At 41.3% G+C, this 20,999-nt stretch overlaps 1 protein-coding gene across 2 annotated transcripts in view; it reads left to right on the forward strand.

The window, feature by feature from the left end:
• Positions 1 to 20,999, forward strand: part of gabbr2 (gamma-aminobutyric acid (GABA) B receptor, 2) — a 166,488-nt gene that overhangs the window by 49,763 nt on the left and 95,726 nt on the right. For both annotated transcript variants that reach the window (XM_062410550.1, XM_062410548.1), the window contains one exon: positions 3,054 to 3,191. In XM_062410550.1, the coding sequence (XP_062266534.1) occupies positions 3,117 to 3,191 (75 nt within the window). In that variant the 5' untranslated portion in view covers positions 3,054 to 3,116. The remainder of the gene's footprint in view (positions 1 to 3,053; positions 3,192 to 20,999) is intronic.

Below are 20,999 nucleotides of genomic sequence, written 5' to 3' on the forward strand. Positions count from 1 at the left end.
GATTTATCAAGCAAGTATTCTTTGGTTTGAACTTTTACTATTTGAGCATTCGTTGATTTTCTCTGTCTAACCTGATAGTTAATGGAATATTTTTCTGCTTTTAAACTGATAATCAGACAACTTGAACGATTTAAAGATTCTACCTTGAGCTTTTTTTTCATACGGTTTTATCGACTTAGTGAACGCATTCATTTCTAAAGCTTAAAACGAACCCATTTTGAGGACTGATGACACTTAGTTAAGTTTCAAAGAATCCCCAAATAGGTATCAGGTATACAGGCCTTAAAATCAACATGTAGACTCTCTGTTTAAGGGTTTTACACGTTGTAAAATAGTTTTATTTTGTGCCGACACAATGAGGAACATCACATATCTTGACAAGCTACACTACATTGTCCCTCTTCGTAATAAATCGTCTTAAGCATGCCACATCACCGAGCTCTTTTGTCCTCATGTTGACAAGTTAAGTTGCCCACATTTCCCTTCTGTTGCATGGTAACCATTTGAGAACCGCAACATCCCACCTTGTTATGGCCAGCTGGAGAGACATGAATGACAAAAGTATGCAAATGAGATCTCTTCTTTAATAGCCCGCTGTTTTACTCAGCTGTGTGGCCAGGATAAGGAATCCCCAATGTGTCTAATCACATCTTCTCCCACTCTTTTCACCTGAGGCCTATCCGCAAACAGGTCTATTTTTTGACTGGCATTACAACATACATTGAACACGTGAATGGACGTGCTCAGGGGAGAAGTGTGTTTCTAGGAGGCCGATGATTTCAATCTTAGCACGTGATTAAACTCAAGTGTGGGTGTGTGGTCTGAAGTGCAACGCAGGAAGACGGCTGTTGCAGCTTGTGTTCGAATTTTCAAGTTGTGCATTTTATACCTTCAGTGTTTCTCTCGTCAACCAAAAGACAGTCGATGTAAACTTGACGCCATTACACCTACCATGGTCTACACACAGTCATAAATCTTTAGTTCTGTCTCATTCCGCCACATTGGATTTTTGTATGTGCAGTCTGCGCTGTGGAGGCTCTGCTGTTCACTGGGAAATCTCATTCCGTTGCCAGCTGATGGTTTACAAGGTCAAATGACTCTCCAGATGAAATGGACTGTGTCAGAAGGCAGAAACACACACCACCTGCCACTCAGTCCTTCAGTCCATCCTTCGATCTATCTATCAGCTGCACACGGGAATACGTCCTGAATTTATTGGCAATAACAAACAACTGAGGGGGAGAGTGTTTATGATTCGATCACAATATTACAACCTGTGGAAATCACTGCAAAACCGGTTAGCCAGCTTATGTAGCGATCAAAAGGAACTTACAGTTCTTTTTAAACCTCTTCTCTCATTTCTCTGTCTTTCTCCTTTTCACACTCTCTTTTCCTGTGGTTGCTATAGTGATGTGAAATGGCTGCATTCTGCAGCAGTGGATCATAGCGGTGGCCCGCTCCTGCAGCTCGTGAGTTATATAGTTTTACATGATGGTTTTAAACCATTTAAACAAACACACGCACACACACACACACACACTCAAAGCAATGCTGCAGCTATATTAGTATGTACCACAGCGCTTGGAGCCCAACAACTTAAATGTTATTTAAATGTCACATCGTTTTTCATAAACAGTATGCATTACTTTAAACCGACACTAGTGAATGTGCTGCTCTTGTTGTGCATCGATCACAGTTAGTCGAAGTCTAATGACCTTGTAAGTGCAGCACTTTTTCTTGTACATTTGGTTAATTATTGACCCTGATCTCACAAATAATGGATAAGAATTGTCCTAATTGTTATTCTCTTGAACAAAGAGAAAGAATCTAAGGTATCTATTTAACCCACAGTTTTGTCAGAGGAGCACAATGTTCTTCATGTTCTTGTCTTGCGTGCCTGCAACGCAGTCACCCAAAATAGGCTTGAATATGTAATGCTGCCTTTTAAGGGTCTTTATCTTCCCCTCTGTCTGTTCTTTGTATCTGTTAGTGTTTTCACCATGCCAAAATAATAATTTCGGTTCCTTGCCTAAATATATCAAAACTGATACTGAAAAGATGGTTAAAGCTCCGTCAATACGAGGAAGAGTAATTGAATAAAAGACGGTGGAACATGGAAGCGAGACAGACTAATTAATTGCCTTTTTTAAATCCAATTTCACGAAATGGAAAGTGAGAGAGTATGTTCCGTTGAGCGCAGACCAGCCCCAGAGAGATATTCTGACTCATTTGTATTTAGTTTACTAAGGTTGTGTGTTTGAGCTTCATGATGTACAGTTAACGTAATTTATATTTATTTACATTCACATTGAAATGGAAATTTATATATGATGTTATGTGTTCAGTTTGGTTTCTTACATTGAGGTGTGTTTTTGGCAGTTAATTAATAATTGATCACTGTTGTTTGACTTCTACTTCATGGCACGAGCATGATGTAATAATGCTTTCCATCACATCTGCTACCTTATGTCTGTCAACAGGTTGCTTTGCAAGTTGGAAGTTTTGTGGTCCTTGGTCTGTGTAGGTTTAAAACAGGCTGTAGGTCTCACAGGCTTTGCAGCGTCTGTGGGTTTGGCATGACTGTCATTTTTATCAATGGAAAATTCCCATATTCTTGCGTCTTCCTTGTCAACAAGCTGTGAATGGTCAGCAAGAGCACTTTCTGTTGTCTCCATGAAAGCAAAGAATGGTTTGCACGCCCACTCCCACTATGCCTGCAGCGGGTGCTGCATACACACTGCCCTGCTGCGCTCTTTGATGCAACTCGTAGGAAATACGGCTTTTACTAAAACACTGCCATTGTTAAATTAAGGACTGTATGTATGTATGTCTTTAATGGCTGGGTATTGCAATACGTTTCTGTATATCATGCACCCTACGCTCCTATATCCTACACTTCCTTGCTTTTCATGATTTGCTATGTATCTCTACCCTTTCCTCCTTTCTTCCCTACCTGTTTTACAACAACTAATCCAACTCTTCTCCCCTCCTTTCTGTCTCTTCACCTCTGCTCTTCACCTCCACCTTCACCACCTCTCTCTCTGTGTCTGCAGTGTGACAACGCCAAGGGGCTGAGGGCCTTCTTCGACGCCATATGCTACGGTCCCAAGCACCTGATGATCTTTGGCGGTGTCTGCCCCTCTGTGACCTCCATCATTGCGGAGTCTTTGGAGGGTTGGAATCTGGTGCAGGTAGGACACATGTCATTATGTGTGCATGTATGCAAGTGATGTATTGCTTATATGCATTATGTTGGTGAACCTGGAATGCTATTGTGCATAGATTCAAATCGGTTGAGGAGATGTTAAATAGACATTAACTCCTGTGTACTTACTTAGATATTGTCTAAGGGTTCTTCCTATTTCTTTGTTACAATAAGGATGCCTGAATTTGCTACTTTGTTAATATTCCCACAACTCCCTTAGTGTTCCCTTGTGTTGCGCAAATACGCCTTGGGATTTAATAAGGGTCACTGTTTCATGTACCACTCAATGCTGGAAATGATTCATTGATATGAGCTAATAATAGTGTTGCTAAGCAAGTGATTTTAATTAGTAATTATTTGTATTTGACCATAATGTTGCTTGGTAAAAAGCCTTTTCTGGCATTAACTGAATAGAGCTTTGGTTGGCTATTTTAGGCATTGAATGCCAGTCATCTTTGCGCCTGGTAACGCTTTGACCCTCCTGATCTATTGCTTGCAGTTTCTTTTACTCTTCACTGTACAGCACTACCAAAGAGAGGAAATTCCTCCTTCCAGAGAATTCATTTCATCTGCTGCAGACCCTATAAAGGTTATCAGGCACAGATAAGGAAGGAGCGAAGCATGTGCTTGGAAGAGATTTTGCATAATTCAAGTGGCTTCATTTTGAACTGAATGTCACATTACGTATCGTATTTCTTCCGCTTGCAATTACTGTGAATCTGCTGCTTGTCATGTTTTGAGTTTTTTCCATGTCTCCTTTTGCTCGCTGTGTTGTCAGGGTCACTCAAGAGAGTGAAAAGATCAGCAGGATGAGGGAATGAAAGGATTTGAAAGTCATCTTTTGTTTCAGTGTTCACTTCCTTTCCGCGGTAATGAACTCAGTTGAGAAAGAGAGGCTTGAGTCAAAGTTGAATTTTGGCTGCTGTAGTTGTAGTTTGTGTGTGTGTTCCCCTCTATTTATTGGCTTGTTTGGTAGCGATTACCTGTGAGGAGTACAGTTACAATCTTCTCCTTCTGCTTAGTACAGTGTGTTCCCCACAGCACTTTAACAACCAGGCTCTTTTTCTCTCAATACACAAACACCAACAAATGCAACCTGGTCTGATCCCAAATATGTATCGAGTTGCTGCCCGAGCACCAGATGGCAAGTGACTGACAAATAAATGTAAATAGCAAAGATAAAACTTAAAGTGAACTTCTGCTTCATTATATGCCTTAAGAATACAGCCTTGAATTCAGTGCCAAGGGAAACTGTGAGTGCAGTTTCCACAAGCAATGAAACGATTTTCTTTAGAACAGGAGATGTGCAACTGCAAGGCCGTCCAAGTAAAAGCACTCAGCAGTTGTCCAGCACAATGTGGAGACTCTTGAATGAGGATTCCTATGAAGAGCAAAGATTTCTTTTATCATACAAGAAATAATAATTTTTTCAATAATTTTTATTATTTCTAATGTTTGTGCCCGTCTCTGTGTTATCTTCTTGGTTATAGGTGAGGCACAATATCAGAGCCTGTGGTTAGTTAGTTATCATGTACTTATCGAGCAACGAATGTGTGTGTTTGTTTAATGTGTGGACATATGTTGGAACACGTACTGTACAAACAACTATAAAATATATATCTGCGTGTGTGTTGAAGTGTAAGATGAAAGACAGACAACTTTCTGCTTAGACAACAGCTGTGATGGGAGCCAGTCAGTTATTGCTTCAAGCTAGGATTATGCTTTTGTCTGAAGAAGAAGGAGATTAAAAAAAGAAGACAGGATCTAAAAAAAAAAACAGATGTAAGAAAAAGTGAAGGTGTAAGGGGAAGGAGAGAGGGGATGAAAGTGTTGAATCTTGCATCCCGCAATGTTTAGCGGGCCATATCAGCGGGAATCCGTTTTTGCAACTGCAAATACTGTCACCCTGCATATTTATTACCCCTGCCCTGGCATCAGCAAGAGCTGAGTCAGTGGGGTTGGAAAGGGATAATTTTCCACAGTGATTTTATGGGCCAGGCTTAACAAGCTCATCATTTCCACATCAAAACATGGAGCTGGCAGATACCATCTACAGTGGAGATAGAGGAGAGAACAACCACTCCTGGAAAAAAGCTTAATCACACAGCCATAAAAATAACCTTCAATCAGTGTTGATCCTTAATGAAGTCAGCTTTGCAAGGCTCAACAAAAATAAAACTCGCTCATTACACTGCATGCACACACTTACATGCACATACAGCGTGGATATATTTCCTCAAAAATTCAAGAGTCAATATTTGTATATTCCCAACAAGTGAGGTCATGTCTTAACAGATATCCAGGGTAATACTAACAACATTTTGGAGGAAAATATGACAGTTGAAGACGGTCAATGGGTTAAGTAGGCTAACATCCCACTAACATCTGGCTTTTATCTGTAATGAGAATAGATACAATCTGGATTCAGTCTCAGGTCAAATGAGTCTGCAGGAGATACAGGTTTTTATTGTCCCCGCATTCAATCACCAGTTAAGGAGACATGTTGCCTAGATGAGTTCACCAATTTCCTATTCCCCTCTTTTAATTTGGCAGGGCCAACGCCGACACTGCACCTTTTTTGCTACAATGAGGCACATCGATCTTCATGGCAGTTGCGTAAAAATAATCATTAACATTTGTGTACTTATGTTATTTTACATCCTGGGAAAAGAATACAACAGCATTTTTTTTCATTTTCGAATAGTGCAAGATCCAACACTGGATATCAAGTGTTTAAAGCTGTAAAACTAACCTCAAGCAAAGCAATAATTATGAAAGAGATAAAGTCAAGATAAAGACTCAAAGAGGGCTGACCTCTCTTTGACATTTTATCAAATATGAATGAATTAATTCATGCAAATATAACTTTTACTCGCTAAGAGTTTAATGCCCATTTTTAGAATTGGTATAAATCACTCGATAGTTGACTTCTGGCTGAAATATGTTAATCAGAATCCTAATTAGATTTATATAAAGTATGAACTATATATTAGATATATTTCCCAGCTGTTTAAGGTGCTATTTCATTGTGATCAGTTTGCCAGCAGCGCTTCAAGCTTTTAATGCACTGTACCTCTGAATTGATCTGTTGTCACACTGTTGTCACACTTTGCCATGAAAGTGATTTGTTGTCCATAACTTCCCTGAGCAGCTCCACTTGGCTCCGTACTCGCAGTCACATTTTGTAATGCAGTGTACAGTACATGTGCTGAAATGACTGCCCAAGCAAATTAAAATGGTGGATAAGAATGCTGCCAGGGCCAATGGACAGATGGCGAGGAGCGGATTGAGGGAAAGATGGAGGACTGGCAGAGAGGAGCAGACACACACACTCTAATGGCAAGAAATTGAAATTCAAAGAAACGGGGCAAGACGCAGCTGTGTTTGTGAGCTGCCATCAGTCACAAATGCCACTGATTGCTGCGTTTTCATTTCCACAAGACAATGAGTGTCGAAGCCCTTGTCTTAGCAGCCATCTTGCTGTGTGATTAATCTTGTGTCAATCACACACCAAGTATGACATAATACCAGAAAGATTTGTTTGAGCTTTTTAAATGCACAAGCGCTTTCTTTACCCTGTTTTCTTAAACGTCCCGAAGTCCATTTGCTCTACACAGCAGTGGTGTCTATTTTCTGCAAATGGCTCATTGAGTGCCAGGAAATAGCCCTAACCCTGGCTCCCATCGGTTGCTGGCCACTTCTCACTCACCAATTAGGCGTATCAGTGGTGGCATAGTTCATTTTCAGCCACATCGAGTGTGTAATGAAAAATTATGCCTCCTGATCATTTGCTTCTTGTAATTTGCAAGAGTAGTAGAAGACAAGAGAGCTTTATCTCTATGAAACAACCATATGTAAATGTATATACTTGGAAGGACACCATCTTTTGGCCTATTGTCATTGTATTTTTCACAAACCGGTTGGTGAATTCAAAATAAGGTGAATATAACTTTCAGAAAAGCTATTGAGGCAAGTAGATTCATAAACTATGTCTCAATTAAGGAGCCGCATCCTTTACAGCTGCATTCGTAGAGCGATTGACAGCGGCGCTACTAGACTGTTCCAATTCGAAGGCTCCTGTGTCCTTTCCCCACCGAGCATCGGAGGCTCCACCAGGTCGGATCCTTCCCCGACATATCCCATGATTCATTGTGCTTCAATGACAACTGTTTCCTAGAAGGTAATGGCGGCAAAAAGTGGCAGGACAAGCTGGTGACCAGATAGGACGACCAGACCGTCTCATTTAGATTCAGCCAATGTTGTGTATGCGGCCGTTGGAGGATAGAGGTGGCATCAGCTGATTAGGCTCTATGTCCAAGACCTGGACATAGAGGTAAAATCTACCTGTATATGAAGCCCATTTTTCTTCTTCACTTGCAATATTGATCGTCAATGCTTCATTAAACCAGGCAATTTAGGGGCAGGAAAGTTCCCTCCTTTCCAGACCAGCATTCTCTTCATTATTTTGAAGCCTCCACCAATTCCTTGGGCTCGTCTTTTTTATTTCCCCCCGTATTTTCTGGCTCTCACTCTCCCTGAGTGCTACACTGGGCGCTTCAATAAAACATGCGATTGCCAAGCTCTGCAGTATTCTGCCTCACTTACGTCAAATCCTCCTGTGTTCCTTATCAATATTTCATGACTTTCAAAGTTTAGGCTAAAATCTCAGAGTGCAAGGGCAGGGATGGTGTGAGCATCACAATAGATCATCATAAATCAACACTATGAGGAGAGTTCAGGTTCACGTCTTTGTGCTGCAAGTGTGTGTCGCTTTTGCCTGCTCGTCAGCTAAAGGTTATATAAACTGTCCTATAAAGGTTTAATGACAAGCCCAAACATCCAGTTCTATATTAGGTTGTTGTGTGTTTGTGTGTGTTTACCTGGTACAAGGTTCATTCTTGTGGATTAATTTGTGACCTCCTTCTCTGTCTCCATATCCATCTATGTCTCTTTTCCCATGAGTGCGACTGTAGGTAGAAAACAGAACCTCAGAGTTGCATTTAGGTCTGATTTTCATACCGTCTCAAAGCCTCTAGGCAACAACCAGAGGAAAAGAGGAAGAAGGGGTGTCCCCCACTCTGTCCCAACCAGTCCAAGTCTGGTGAAACACTTGATGTCACTGTTGCTTTTTGATGGGCAGAGTCTTGCTTCTGTGGTGCAATCCAAGAGGTACCATTTGGAAAGTGAGTGGGAGGACGGCTCAACATTCTTTATATGGGTTCTAAATTACACTCCAGATTTCTCGGACAGACTGCAGATGAAGTTGAAGAACAAGGCGAGTGTCCCCGTTGGAAGAAAAACTGACTCCAAGACGAATGAGCCTTCTGCACAGACGTGAACAAAATGCAAAGACTTCCTCTTAATGCCAGTATTTTCTCATTCAGTCACAATTTCTCTCTCTTCTATCGCAGAATGCAAAAGAAAGGCTGAAAGAGCCGTAGTAAAATATTAATTATATGCTGCATTGTGCATTAATCTGAATTCTTTTGGTCCTGAATGTTGCCTGCACTTGCAGGATGCATCAGCATGTACTGTAAAAGCTGAGCTCACGCGTTGTACCTATTTGAAGTGCAGAGCGCACGCCCTGTGACAGGAAACACAGTAATTAGCTAATTAGCAACATTTGTTGAATACAGCTCGCGAACTGGTTGCGACTGTTGGTGTCACGTATTGACTACACATGGTAGTTTAAAGATGCTCGATAAGAAAGAGCTTTGACAGAACATTTCTCTGTTTCTTTTCTTCCCAAGGAAGTAGGAACAACAAATGGAAACAGGTCTGACACCAAGGTCTATGAGGCACATTCAAAAGGAATACAAGATGAGTACATGCTGAATTCCACCCCTGCATTTGAGTGTTATCATTCCCCCAGTAGTTTTCTGGAGAAGGACAAGTAAAAAGGAAATCTGTGTGTCAGCACTCGCAGCACTAATGATGGTGCGGGACCTGCCAGCCACCAGCAGCAATAAACACATTAGACACATGAATGGTTTAACCTTGTTTTTGATGTTTCACACAGGTTTTTTTTTTTATCTTACACACCTTTTGCAGATGGTACGATGCCTTTATTTCATTTTCTGTGTCCCCCAAACTCTTCCAGTTTTTATCTTTGCTCTTTTGGGGTTTCTAAGCTTTGACCCTCCTTATTCAGGTCATTGAGTCCATAGCAATTTGAAGAGCTAGCTAGTATAACAAGAAAGATGCATGTTGAGGTTTATTTGTCTTTACTTTTTGAGTCCGACAGATATCCTCTTAATTTGAGTCATTCTACTAGGCAGACATTTTGTTGCACTGAAGAAGAAATAAAAAGAGATTATAAGGAAAAAGATGTTAGGCAGCAGGAATAAGAAATTAGTTGGAGGCAAACTGGAGAGAATAAAGGGGAACCAGCCAGGAGAAGATGAGGGAAAACAGACAAATATAATTTAAGGAATAGCAGGAGGCTGCATCTAATGAAGAGATAAGATTTTTTGACAAAGCAAGCAAATACAGGATCACAGCTACACCTGAGTCCAAGGAAGAGAAAAACAAAACTGGTTAGTATGAAATAGACCTTTTTTTGGCCTCAAACTTCAAAGCGAGTCAAAGAAAGGTTGACGTGTTATTGTCATCATATGACTACTGTTTATGAACAGTTTGAAAATGTTTGTCTACAGGAATTCAAATGAATTCACTAATTAAATCACAAGTAAGCTTTTCAACTATTTAAGAAAAAAGACAGGAGTTAGAGAAGGTTGCGAGAAAATAAAGAAAGCTCGGTGCAGATTTTTTGATTTTGAAGTGATTATATTTCAATTGTCAATTGTTAAGGACACAGTCACCTTAGATGAATCTGGAAAAAAACTTAAACTGCACTGGTTGGATGAGGCAAAAAAAGGTAGTTCGGTAATTCTAGATAATTTAAATTTAAATTTTGAAGGAATGGACATTTGTCAAAGAAGACCTAATGTAATTTTGGCATGTTTCTGGACAAAAGGGCTGACCCAGAATTATATTTCTCTGTCTTTAACATTGCAAGTGTTTTTGACATTTGTACCAATTTCCCATGGAATAGTTCATGGATCTTGATAAAAGGAAAAAACTCAGGCATATTAAGGGGCCTGATTTATATGAGTGTGTGCAATGTGGTGCATCTTGACTGACTTTACGGGGACTGATGGGCCATGGCAGAGCTATATGGCCTGCTATTGTAGCTTTGATAGTTTCTTCTTTTTTTGAGGTTTTCTTGACGCAGATGGACTCTGACATTGACGGATTGGCTGTGAAACAAAGTTCTGAGGCGCTGTTAACTAACAGGCTGTGAAGTGGGATTCAAGCAAGTTAATTCTCTCTCGATTATTTAGATGTTAATGTCTTGTCACATCTCTTCTTCCTTGAGTTTTGACTGAATGAGCCTCAGTTAAACTATACCACAGCACCACGTTCCCAGTGAGCTTTTATAAAACTCTGAAAGACTCCTCCTCTTTTCAACTACTCACCTCCGTCTCCTCTGATTCATTCCCCCGGTATATGGATGTTTTATTATCACAGGGCTATGGACCTCATCGACCCCAACAAATCTGTGTCGGAACTTGGCTTCTATGAGGCCAGCGTAAGGAGGATCCCTCGTATCGATATCAAAAACAAGGGCGGAATCACCGAGCAGTTGGCAGTCAAAGAGGACACAGCTCCATTACAAACCATTAAAACCATCACGGCTGCTTGGAAAGAGTGAAGCAAAGAAGATCGATAAAAGGCAGTTTAACTGTCTTACACAGCTCAGTAATATCTGAAACATCAACCCCCCTCTTTGGAGAGAGACAGAGGGAGAGAGAGAGAGGGAGAGGGAGAGGAAGATGAAGGTTATGGGGGAGAGAGAGGAAATAGAAAGAGACCGTTGAGGTAATTGCAGACTGCAGAGTGCTTTCAATTCCTCCTGCTGGTCTTCCTTCGTTAACTCTCCCTGCTGTATAGCGTGCGTTTGTACTAATGACCTAACATTTACCTAGTAGATTAGTCCATAGTAGGTTCATTCAAAGCCAATGTAAACACATGTTAATACAACTACAGACCGACAAACTGCACCCCAACATCACACAAAGCTCTACAGGAATAAAAGGACATGCAATAATTCCAATTTTACAACGTATAGAACATTACAGTAAAATACTATAAAATTGTAGTCATGTCAGCATTATTTATCTTACCTATACTAACTACGAACTTGTCTCTCTGGTTCAGTTGACTCAAAAGTGTTTTGTTTTACAAACGACAGATCCAGGGCCAGGGAAAAGCTTGCTGATGACTCCACCTCCTTACTTGATTAAATTCCTTTTCCTCTTTGTCACTCTCCTCTGTCTCTCTTTCCTCCCACACGATCCCTTTATCGGAGCATCAGGATGTGGAAGCGTTAAGCCTCCTTCAGGTTGATACTGAGCTCGATGCTATTTTCATTTCCCGTTGGTGCAGTCATTGAATACCTCTCTCCGTTTTAGCCTTCAGCTGCAAATGGAAATACAGTGTGATCACTCATGATAAAGGATGGGTATGAGCGGTACAGTATGTAAAAGTAACATCAGGCTAAATTACAATCTGTTTATATTCTTATTTTTTCATCAGAAGTGTATGTGAAACATAAATTTGCATATTACATGTGAGGGTTTAATTACAGTAATTGAGAGGAAACAGGTTGTTAGTAAATAATCAAAAATATAATCATAGAATATACACATTCATGGAAATATTCAGGGGAAATGATTCATTTCCTGCTGCCCAGATTATGTCATTAAGAGATATTAGGGCTGTGTGTAAATCCCACTCTACTTTGCCTTTTTCTAAACTGTTGCCTGTGAGTCATTTTGATTTGCTTGTCAAATACTTTTTTCAGAGACGGTGAACAGTAGGCGAACAACTTCTCTCCTCTCAAATCACAAATCCCGCTGCCAGGTGGTGTTCTCTTTGAACAGCTGTGCTGCTCAGGCCTTGCCTCGTACTGACAAACAATTGCTCATACATGCACGGATGCAGGAGCAGAGATGTGCATGTTCAGTTTGCATGCAGACAATCTTTGCACTTGCACATGTTTCAATCAGGTCTATCCTCCTCTCCCTCTTCTTTCTTTCTCCTGCTCCATCTCTCCTGTAACGAAGGAGGTTTTCCTTTTCAAAGGGCTGTAGAAACCCTCGGGCTCCCAGAGCAGGAGCTGGTGTAATTGGGCGAAGACGTGGCAAAGCGTTTGGCAAGAGGACGTCCCATATTGTAGTTATGCTGACAGAGAGGGAGGTTTTTAGTGTTTCAGAGCACAGAAAGAGACGACAAGCAACCTACTTTCACGAATAGTCATACAATTCTGTTGCAGTGTGCTACGCTGTCAACGCGACGTTTGTCACAAGATTTATCTTTGTCTTGTAGCTGCAGCATCCCATCTACATGTAAATTGGAAACATGATGTGCATTTCGAAAATGACTGAGCAGTTTCTTCTTGTATGGATGTTTTGAAATTGCGCCCTTTAGGGTTTAGTTATGTTTGCTTAGTGGGGCCATTACAGCATTATAGACCAGGAGCTTTCTCTATGACGCCATCTATCAATTCACATTGACTGCACGTGTGCAGCTTACATTAAATATGTCTTCGTAAAAATGGTACCGCTGCCAAAACTTATACCTGTATCAGAAAAAAACAGCGCAAAATTACATTTGAGGATGAATTTGCTTTTTATCGATAAAAATCTCAGAAATTGTACCTATTAAATATTTAGTATTCCTAACATAAATCAACAAATATGAATGAGTGAAAATTCACACATATCCCGTAATAATCTAAATCGAACCCAACTACAACAATTTAACACTAACTGTGACTGTAGGCTAACGCTACATGCTACTTGAGCTATGTAGAGAGAGTATTGCCAGCAGAATGTAATGTTAACAAGGCATGTGCTGTGATGTTTATGGCAGCTATTTCAGTTCAGGCACAAATTCCATGTTTGGAGTCAAACTCATATCCTGTGTGATATTAATCCGAACATCTAAAAGGCTACTACAAACGCGTTGCGATATGCTGAAACACTTCTACCTACAGGACGTTAGGTCCCTCCATCCTCAATGCACTGACGTTGTGGAATAAAACTTTATAGTTTTGTGTTTGGCAGATGCAGACTTTATAGATGGTGACAGGCTCTGCATCCTATTAAAGTGAACACGGCTCTGCAGGGACTGTGAAATAGACATAGCAATACAGATGTACCTCAGATAAATTCTGAAATTGATTGACTGCTTACTATTGAACTTTATAGACAGCTGTAAGGACAGGACACAGAGTATTTCACCTCGACAGGCAGCACAGAAACTATATGACTCACGTCGCTTCGGGTTATGTGAAGTGTGCTTTATATATAGACGTCCTGAGATGCAGGCAGCACAGCATAGCTCTTTTTAAAAATTTAATTCAAACCTTTTAGTGGTCTGCAAGCAGCGGGGCCTGGGAGACAAAACAGATAGAGCAGCACAGCAAGCTCATTAGTACAGAGTGGATTTTGCTTGTCTGTCCTTGAACCACACACACACACAGGCACAATCACACACACACAACATTTTTTGGAGAGAATTACCTTCACTTCAATTTTTCCTGGAGACACACTAACCTTAACCACTGTGCCAACAATCAGCTTTTTCCCCAACTGCACAAACCGAAACAATAGCCTGCAAGATTATATATACTTTGATCAACTTGCATCATTCCATACATAATGTCTCAATCTTAGGTTCACAAATACAAACGCACACACACACACACACATACATGCACAAATGTGTCTAGACACTGAGCTCCGTAGGTACACAAAAAAGGTAAACTGAGGTAGAATATTCTTCAGCCCTGAGCAGAGAATATGCATACGGTCTCACAAAACACACACACATGCACGCACACAGACAGACAAGGTAAATGCATTCTCAGCTTGTACCAACAGTTACATTTATAAATACCCCTGTGGTATTAAAAGCAAGTTTGTGTTTGACTCGCGGACTTCTGGGTATTTCCGTGTCCAAATACATCAGGACTATTTCTCATCATGCTGTTTTCTTTTAACTGCTGCTTTTTAGCTGGGGCTGTTCTGTCTATTTTGATAATGTGATTCAGAACTAACTTTAATCCACATCAACATAACCTTTAGTGGATGTATACTATCAGGAACCAAAGGGATTTCCTTTTTTGTGTACACAGAGCAAGTGTAGGACCCGACGGCCCAGATTTGATCTGTGACGTGACATGAAACGTTTAAAATTTTTTTTTTTTTTTTTAACGGAGGAAACATATTGTAAAGTCGACTGTACAATAAAATGATTGACAGCGAGCTCCTTCTCTGAAACATCTACCAGCATCATCCTACACCTGACTGCTCAGACAAGCCAGTTGCTAGGTCGATCATTAGAGGTGGTTGCTTTAGAACTTTCAAAAGCATGAAAACGAAACACTGAAAATAGAAACTAACTACCAATAACTGTCAATCACAGATAACAGTTTGGTGTGTTTCCTTACATTGTGCTTTCAGATTCCGTTTCCAATGTTCCAATTTGAACATACTTATTTTTTTCACTGAAAGCTTTATATATTTATTTCAGTCCAACATTCAAAACCATCACCTGCAGTTGAGAGGATGATACTTAATTTCCCGTTCAAAGCTGTCCTGCGGTGCTTCACTGGAGCAGCCGCTCTCGTGTTTTTTGCATAAACTGATGACAGTGCTTTCAAGTCCACTCCGTATGAAATCAGGCATGAAATACAGGTAGCGTGGAATTTGATCACAGTGAAAATCCAGGATTTATTCATCTCCCTAAACGTGGATGCAGGGCGAATATTCCTCCCACACACCCACAACACTTTTCAAACCACTTTGGCTGGGTTAATCAATCTCCTTGTTCAAACAGGATCCATCCCTGCCAGCTCATCTGGATATGCAGTATGAGACAACTCATTCGCATATGCAGAGGAAAATCGATACAGCGCTTTACATTTCCCTGGAACTGGAATGGATTTCTTTCATTAAATAAAGCAGCTTCTGTTGCGCTTGCGCTCAAGGATCACTGTTGAAGGCTGCAAAGGAGGACGAGAGATCGTGACATGTGGAATCTTCAATCACCCTGTTACCTGATATTTACCGCTCAATAGGTTAACGCCGAGGGGGGTCACCGCTTCCTGTGGCGGAAGGCCGTGCATTTTTGAAGAGAGAGCACAGACTTAGCAGTGGGACGCCAGCTGCCACCCTTAGTGTTAGGAAACGCACATAAATCCACCACCACTAACCTTTAGTTTCAATAAACACCATTAAATATGAATAAGGACATAATTGAAAGTAACCACTGGCTGTTTTCTTTTTTCTTCCCTCCTACACACACACACACACACTTAAAACACCCCCACTTAAACTTTCAGAGCCAACTGCATATTATCTGGCCATCTACTCGACCAAAAATAATCTTGACATTTCCTGTTGTGTTATTAGGACACACTGCAAAAAAAACGCACACAGATTCAAGCCTTTAGTGTTGACTGAAAATGTAAGAACACATGTTTATCAGCAAACTAAACAGTGTTGATTTATGACTCGCCCTGCTTCCCCTCATCCATTTGGGAGTCTTTTTGATTTTACAGGATGATAAAGTGTGTGAGACTTATCAATGACAACTTGAGAGAGTGGAATTCATAGAGGCTATCAAAAGACAACAATGTATCACGGGTGAGTGTGAAATATTTGTTTTGTCTAATCGATCGGTTTCTTGAACAACTCTCCCATCATCCACACCAACCCCCTCCTCCTTGATCTTCTCCAGCCTGCCACCATGGATCCATCAGGCTGAGAAAGAGGGAGGGAGAGAGCGAGCGAGAGAAGGAGCAAACATTGAGCCCGCAGTAGATATTTAACTTGGACCGGGTGTTTATCCTGCAGAGGTAAACTTTTATATCAGCCTCTGTTGTGGCATTACTTCCTTTTCCCCCACTGGCAGAGAACAGTGGGTGTAATCAGCTTAATTGGTGTAATTATGGGCTAAGCAGTGAACCCTTGTATGCTCGCCTCTGCTTTTCTAAACGGATATTTACAGATTATGGGGTTAAAGTTTTTTCTCAGCAGCATTTAGCTATGTCTCCTTTGTCTATGAATAGGGGCACGATAATCTGCAGAACATATTCATAACAGAGAACGCAGTCTTTTTGTATAAGTAATCTCTAATAAAGTCACACCCACAAGCAGTAGCTACTAAGTACTGACGTGTTTCTTTCAGGGTGTGTGTCTCACAATTTATTAGCTTTAAATCAGTTCATATAAATGGATGATTCTCCATGTGATCTGAAGAACAAGCTTAGAATATACAATATGCAAAAGACATTTCCCCCCCGTCCGATGTTCCTCCACATCTTTGGCACAAACTCATTCTGCAGGAGTGTGACACTGCCCTGCAGAAACCAAAGGTTGGAGTGGTGTTCAGTGTTTGCTGTTATCGCGCTCAGGGGTCCTTCATGTTTCTTGATGTCTGACTGCCAGCCCACCTCAGACCCTGGCCATGTCTCCCTCGCAACCCAGGAGATAGAATTTTAAAAATTTACAGTCCTCTTTGAGCTCGCCTTTTGGCCCCTGCAGGTCTCTGGAAATTGAAAAGTCAGAGAGAGTAAGGAAGAGAGCCAAGGTAAGATGGAGGGAGCAAGGCCGTGAAAAAAAGTAGGCAACAGATTTTGTATCGCTCTCTCTCTCTCTCTCTCTCTCTCTCTCTCTCTCTCTCTCTCTCTCTCTCTCTCTCTCTCTCTCATTTACTCCTTGTGTGTGTGTATATATCCATGCACACACATGCAATCATTGAAAAATTGTACTTGCATTGAGAGCAAGGTAAGATGGAGGGAGCAAGGCCGTGAAAAACAGTAGGCGACAGACTTTGTATAGCTCTCTCTCTCTCTCTCTCTCTCTCTCTCTCTCTCTCTCTCTCATATACTCCTTGTGTGTGTGTATATATCCATGCACACAGATGCAATCATTGAAAAGTTGTACTTGCATTGAGAGCAGTTCATTGAAATGACCTGTCCCTGTGTTGTCAGACCTCTGTGCGGCGTGGTTCATAGCTGAGGCTGTTTCATTGCCACCATTCGCAGAGTAATTGAAAATCCATGGCTGATTGACTCAGACCCATGATAATTAATTTTCCTTTATGCGAAGGGCTGTTAGACCAACAACCATATCTGTGCTCTGTGAGAGTTGCTCTCTGACTTGATTGGTCAGTTGCTCCTCCACCACTTTGATCCAATAAGAAACAGCTCAACAACTATCGCTTGGATTGTATTCATATATGCATTTATATATAATAAATTTGTTTTCCCAGGAGACACTACGAGGTTGACATTTGTTGTTTTTAGTGAAATGTGCCAACAGTTTGTTATGCGCAGACGTTCATGTCTCCCAATTAAGAGCTTGTGGGACGATAGTTTCATTTCCTCAGATAATAAGGGTTTCAACCTTGGCTCCTATAAAGCCTGAAGGTCAAGTGATTATATCAGTGTGAGAGTGGAAGTCTATAGCCTCTCTGATAAATACAAAATCACCATAGGGTTTTGAATTCCAGTTTATTTGCATGGCTTAGGTCCGAGCAGCTGAGTATTCCATATTTTGATATGCCGCTACAGTTTCATTGTCTAATATGACATTGATGCAGCATGAAGGCCACAGCTTTCACCTCTATACCCTCCACTAAACAACATGAAAGGAAAAGGCATCTGCACCTGAAACCAAAGAGGACTTATAGCGGTGACATCTGAGTATTCAAGAGAAGAAAGAGCGAGAGAGCCGTAATGGCGTGCCTCACATTGAGGGACCTTGGAGACTGTGTCTTGGAGATGAGCCGCTGATATACACCCAGCACGCCAAGTGTGGGAACAGGCCACATCGACATCCAAGTCACGTTTGTGGCGGAGCGTCGTATGGCACTATAATCATGTTCCCACTATAGAACAGAGAGGGAGAGAAAGGCAGAGGTGTGTGCAGGGCGGCTTTACTGAAGGTCCTCCACCAATCAACCTTTCTGTGAGGATACAAAGGCGTTTTGCTGATTAGCTTCGTGTCATGGTTGACATTTGATTGTGTAGATTTTGATATGTACACTTAACAATCATGTTATGGTGTGGGAGTATTTTCTGTCATTATCATTTACAGACCCCGCTGTGAGTGTTTGTTCATAGCTCTGTGAGGATTAGGGAAGGCCAGGGAGTGTCCCTTTGCACTTGACATGCATTTGTAGTGTACGTAAAGAGGAATCTACAGAGCACTGTTAAATATATATCATTATCATGCTTTGTGTTGGCCTGTTAATGCACATGTGTGACTGTGAATGCTTTAATTTGTCACATTTAAAGCACCTACAAGACGTTTTTAACAGGTTATTGAATTATTTTAATATTGCTGCCTCTTTATGACCTACAAAAGCAAATGAGACCATGGGGAAGAAAATTGGCTTTTTTCTACCAACTTTTCTCAATGTCTGTGGTCGGAACGGATTACCCGAGAAGTCAGAGCGACGATTTACCGCGCCTGCTGTATGTAATGGTGTGGTTTGATATTCCAGCCAACTTTAAGCCCCCTATACCTTGAGTCCACAGAAATCTCAAAATCTACGAAAATGAAAAGTTCCTTGTTGGAGCTTTAATATAAACTGTTGACAGAAATCACAGGAAATACCAAATTCAACAAGAAACATAGACCTTCACTTTTTACTTAAGTGCCCAGTGACAATTCAGCCTTTGACATCATGTCACTGTCTGAGAGAAGGTTTCATCATGTACTCAGAGCACTGCAGCTGTGGAAGTGGTACTGTTATCCCAGAGGAGCAACACTGTTCTGCTGACAGAACAAGGAAACTCACACTCACACATGCACCTATTTTCAGAAACATACATCAATCAATCAACCTTGTAAATCACTCATGATTGAAACCAACCACCACTGACAGTTTTTATTCCCAGCTATAATCAGTCACTTAATCATTTCAGCTAAAAGGGCCCACTCCGCACTCCACCACGAGTTCCCAGTTGGAGAACCCAACCCTTTGACCTTGTGGTCATAAATCCACCAGGACTTAGCATTTCAACTATCAGCATGGGCTCAAACTGTTTCAAGGAATGCATTTTGAAACGGCAAGAAAATACCTTTTTTCTTCTTCCAAACTGCCTTTGGCTCAGGAAGAGTGAGAGCTTTGCAAAAAACAAAGCAATTTGCATGGCAAAGAGTTGTTCTGACAAGCAGGGAGGCGGCGGAGTTGTTGCCCGGAGGACTGGACGGCTGTTGAGCAATGGAGGGAAATCTGCTATTCTCTCTGCTTTCTGGTGGAACTGGCAAGTGGAGCCTCCCCTGAGGGTGAGGAAGGTTGCACGGCACTGTAATGCATTTTGTGAATATCAAATAAAGGTACGACTCAGTCAGACAGCAGAGAAAAGGCTGAAATGAAGAAAGAAACGGAGACAAAGGAAGAAGGAGGTGATACCGTGCCAAAGTGAATATAACTTTCCTTTGCCAAATGTAATATGCACCTGTGTCCAAAAGCATCTGAATGTGTGAGCGAGGAATTTGATATGCGCCACGTCCTCAGTTCAATTCAGAAACAACGTTGTCATTGACGGAACAAAAGTGGAAGTTAACTTCATTTGTCTGCTTCCTCTCAACGTCACAGATGCACAGTTTGATGTTTCAGTGAGAAAAATGAGAATCCACAGTATGAAGGATCTGTGAGGATGGATTTTAATAAAAGACGCTTGGCGAGTCGTGAATGGGTGTGTAGGTGGCACAGAGGGAGATCAGATACCAATGAGTGGTGGAGGATAGAAGGAGAGGAGCAGAGGGTGGATGCTTTCACCGACGCACACTTTTTCTTGTGATCTCTAGAGGGTGACGTTTTAAATAGAATGAGCGTATTTAATCATTAGGAACACACTGCACACACTTATGGACTAGTTAAGGTGTTGAGTTCGAGCCAGGGATACCACATGGAGCTTTTCACCCAGTACAGACTGACTAATCTGCAGATGATTGGCTGGAAACTCTTTCTGGTTGTTTCATAAAGGCCTTGAAGTTGATGCCATCAGCAGTTCTCTGCACAGTCTCCCCAGGTGACCATCAACAATGTCCCTCAGATGTTTTTTTAAGGCCTTTATATGTTGGGAAAAAACAGGCTTTTTAAAAGCCACTGTATACAGCATCACTATCTGAAGACATGGGCTGAGGAGGATGTGGTGGATGAGATGGAAAGCGAGGTGGAGTACGTGGAGAGGAATGCAGTAGTAGCTGCTTGCTGTGAGTGTCTGCAATGGGCCAGTATTTAACACAAAGTCAATACTACTGCAAAGTGCAATCACGATGTGTTGGCTAAAGCGGATGGCTGCGATCAATGGGACAGCAGGACCAGCCTCTAGCCCTGTGGCCCCAGAAGAGATGTTTTAAGTTGAGCTCGTTCTCTCCGTGTCTGTTCATTTCCGTTTTCTTCCACTTCACCTTCATTCAGTCAACCACAGCACACTTGCATATGTATATAACCTAACCACCTATAATAGCTATACGTTGCCTGTTCATCCTAAATTAACACATGCATGTACCATATGGAAGGCCAATATGGACAAAATAAGTGTTGAACTAACTTACATATATTCAGTATCAGTCACATTTTTCACATCTGCTGTTCTCTGCATAATTTGTAGTCCTTCTTGTCTCCCCCCTTAGCATTACTAAAGGTATTTTCAAAGAGAAGAAGAGGTGCGGGAAATGTTAAAAGGAATGGAAAAAGATAG

The sequence above is a fragment of the Platichthys flesus genome, chromosome 17 (genome assembly GCF_949316205.1).
Source record: "Platichthys flesus chromosome 17, fPlaFle2.1, whole genome shotgun sequence".
Classification (NCBI taxonomy): domain Eukaryota; kingdom Metazoa; phylum Chordata; class Actinopteri; order Pleuronectiformes; family Pleuronectidae; genus Platichthys; species Platichthys flesus.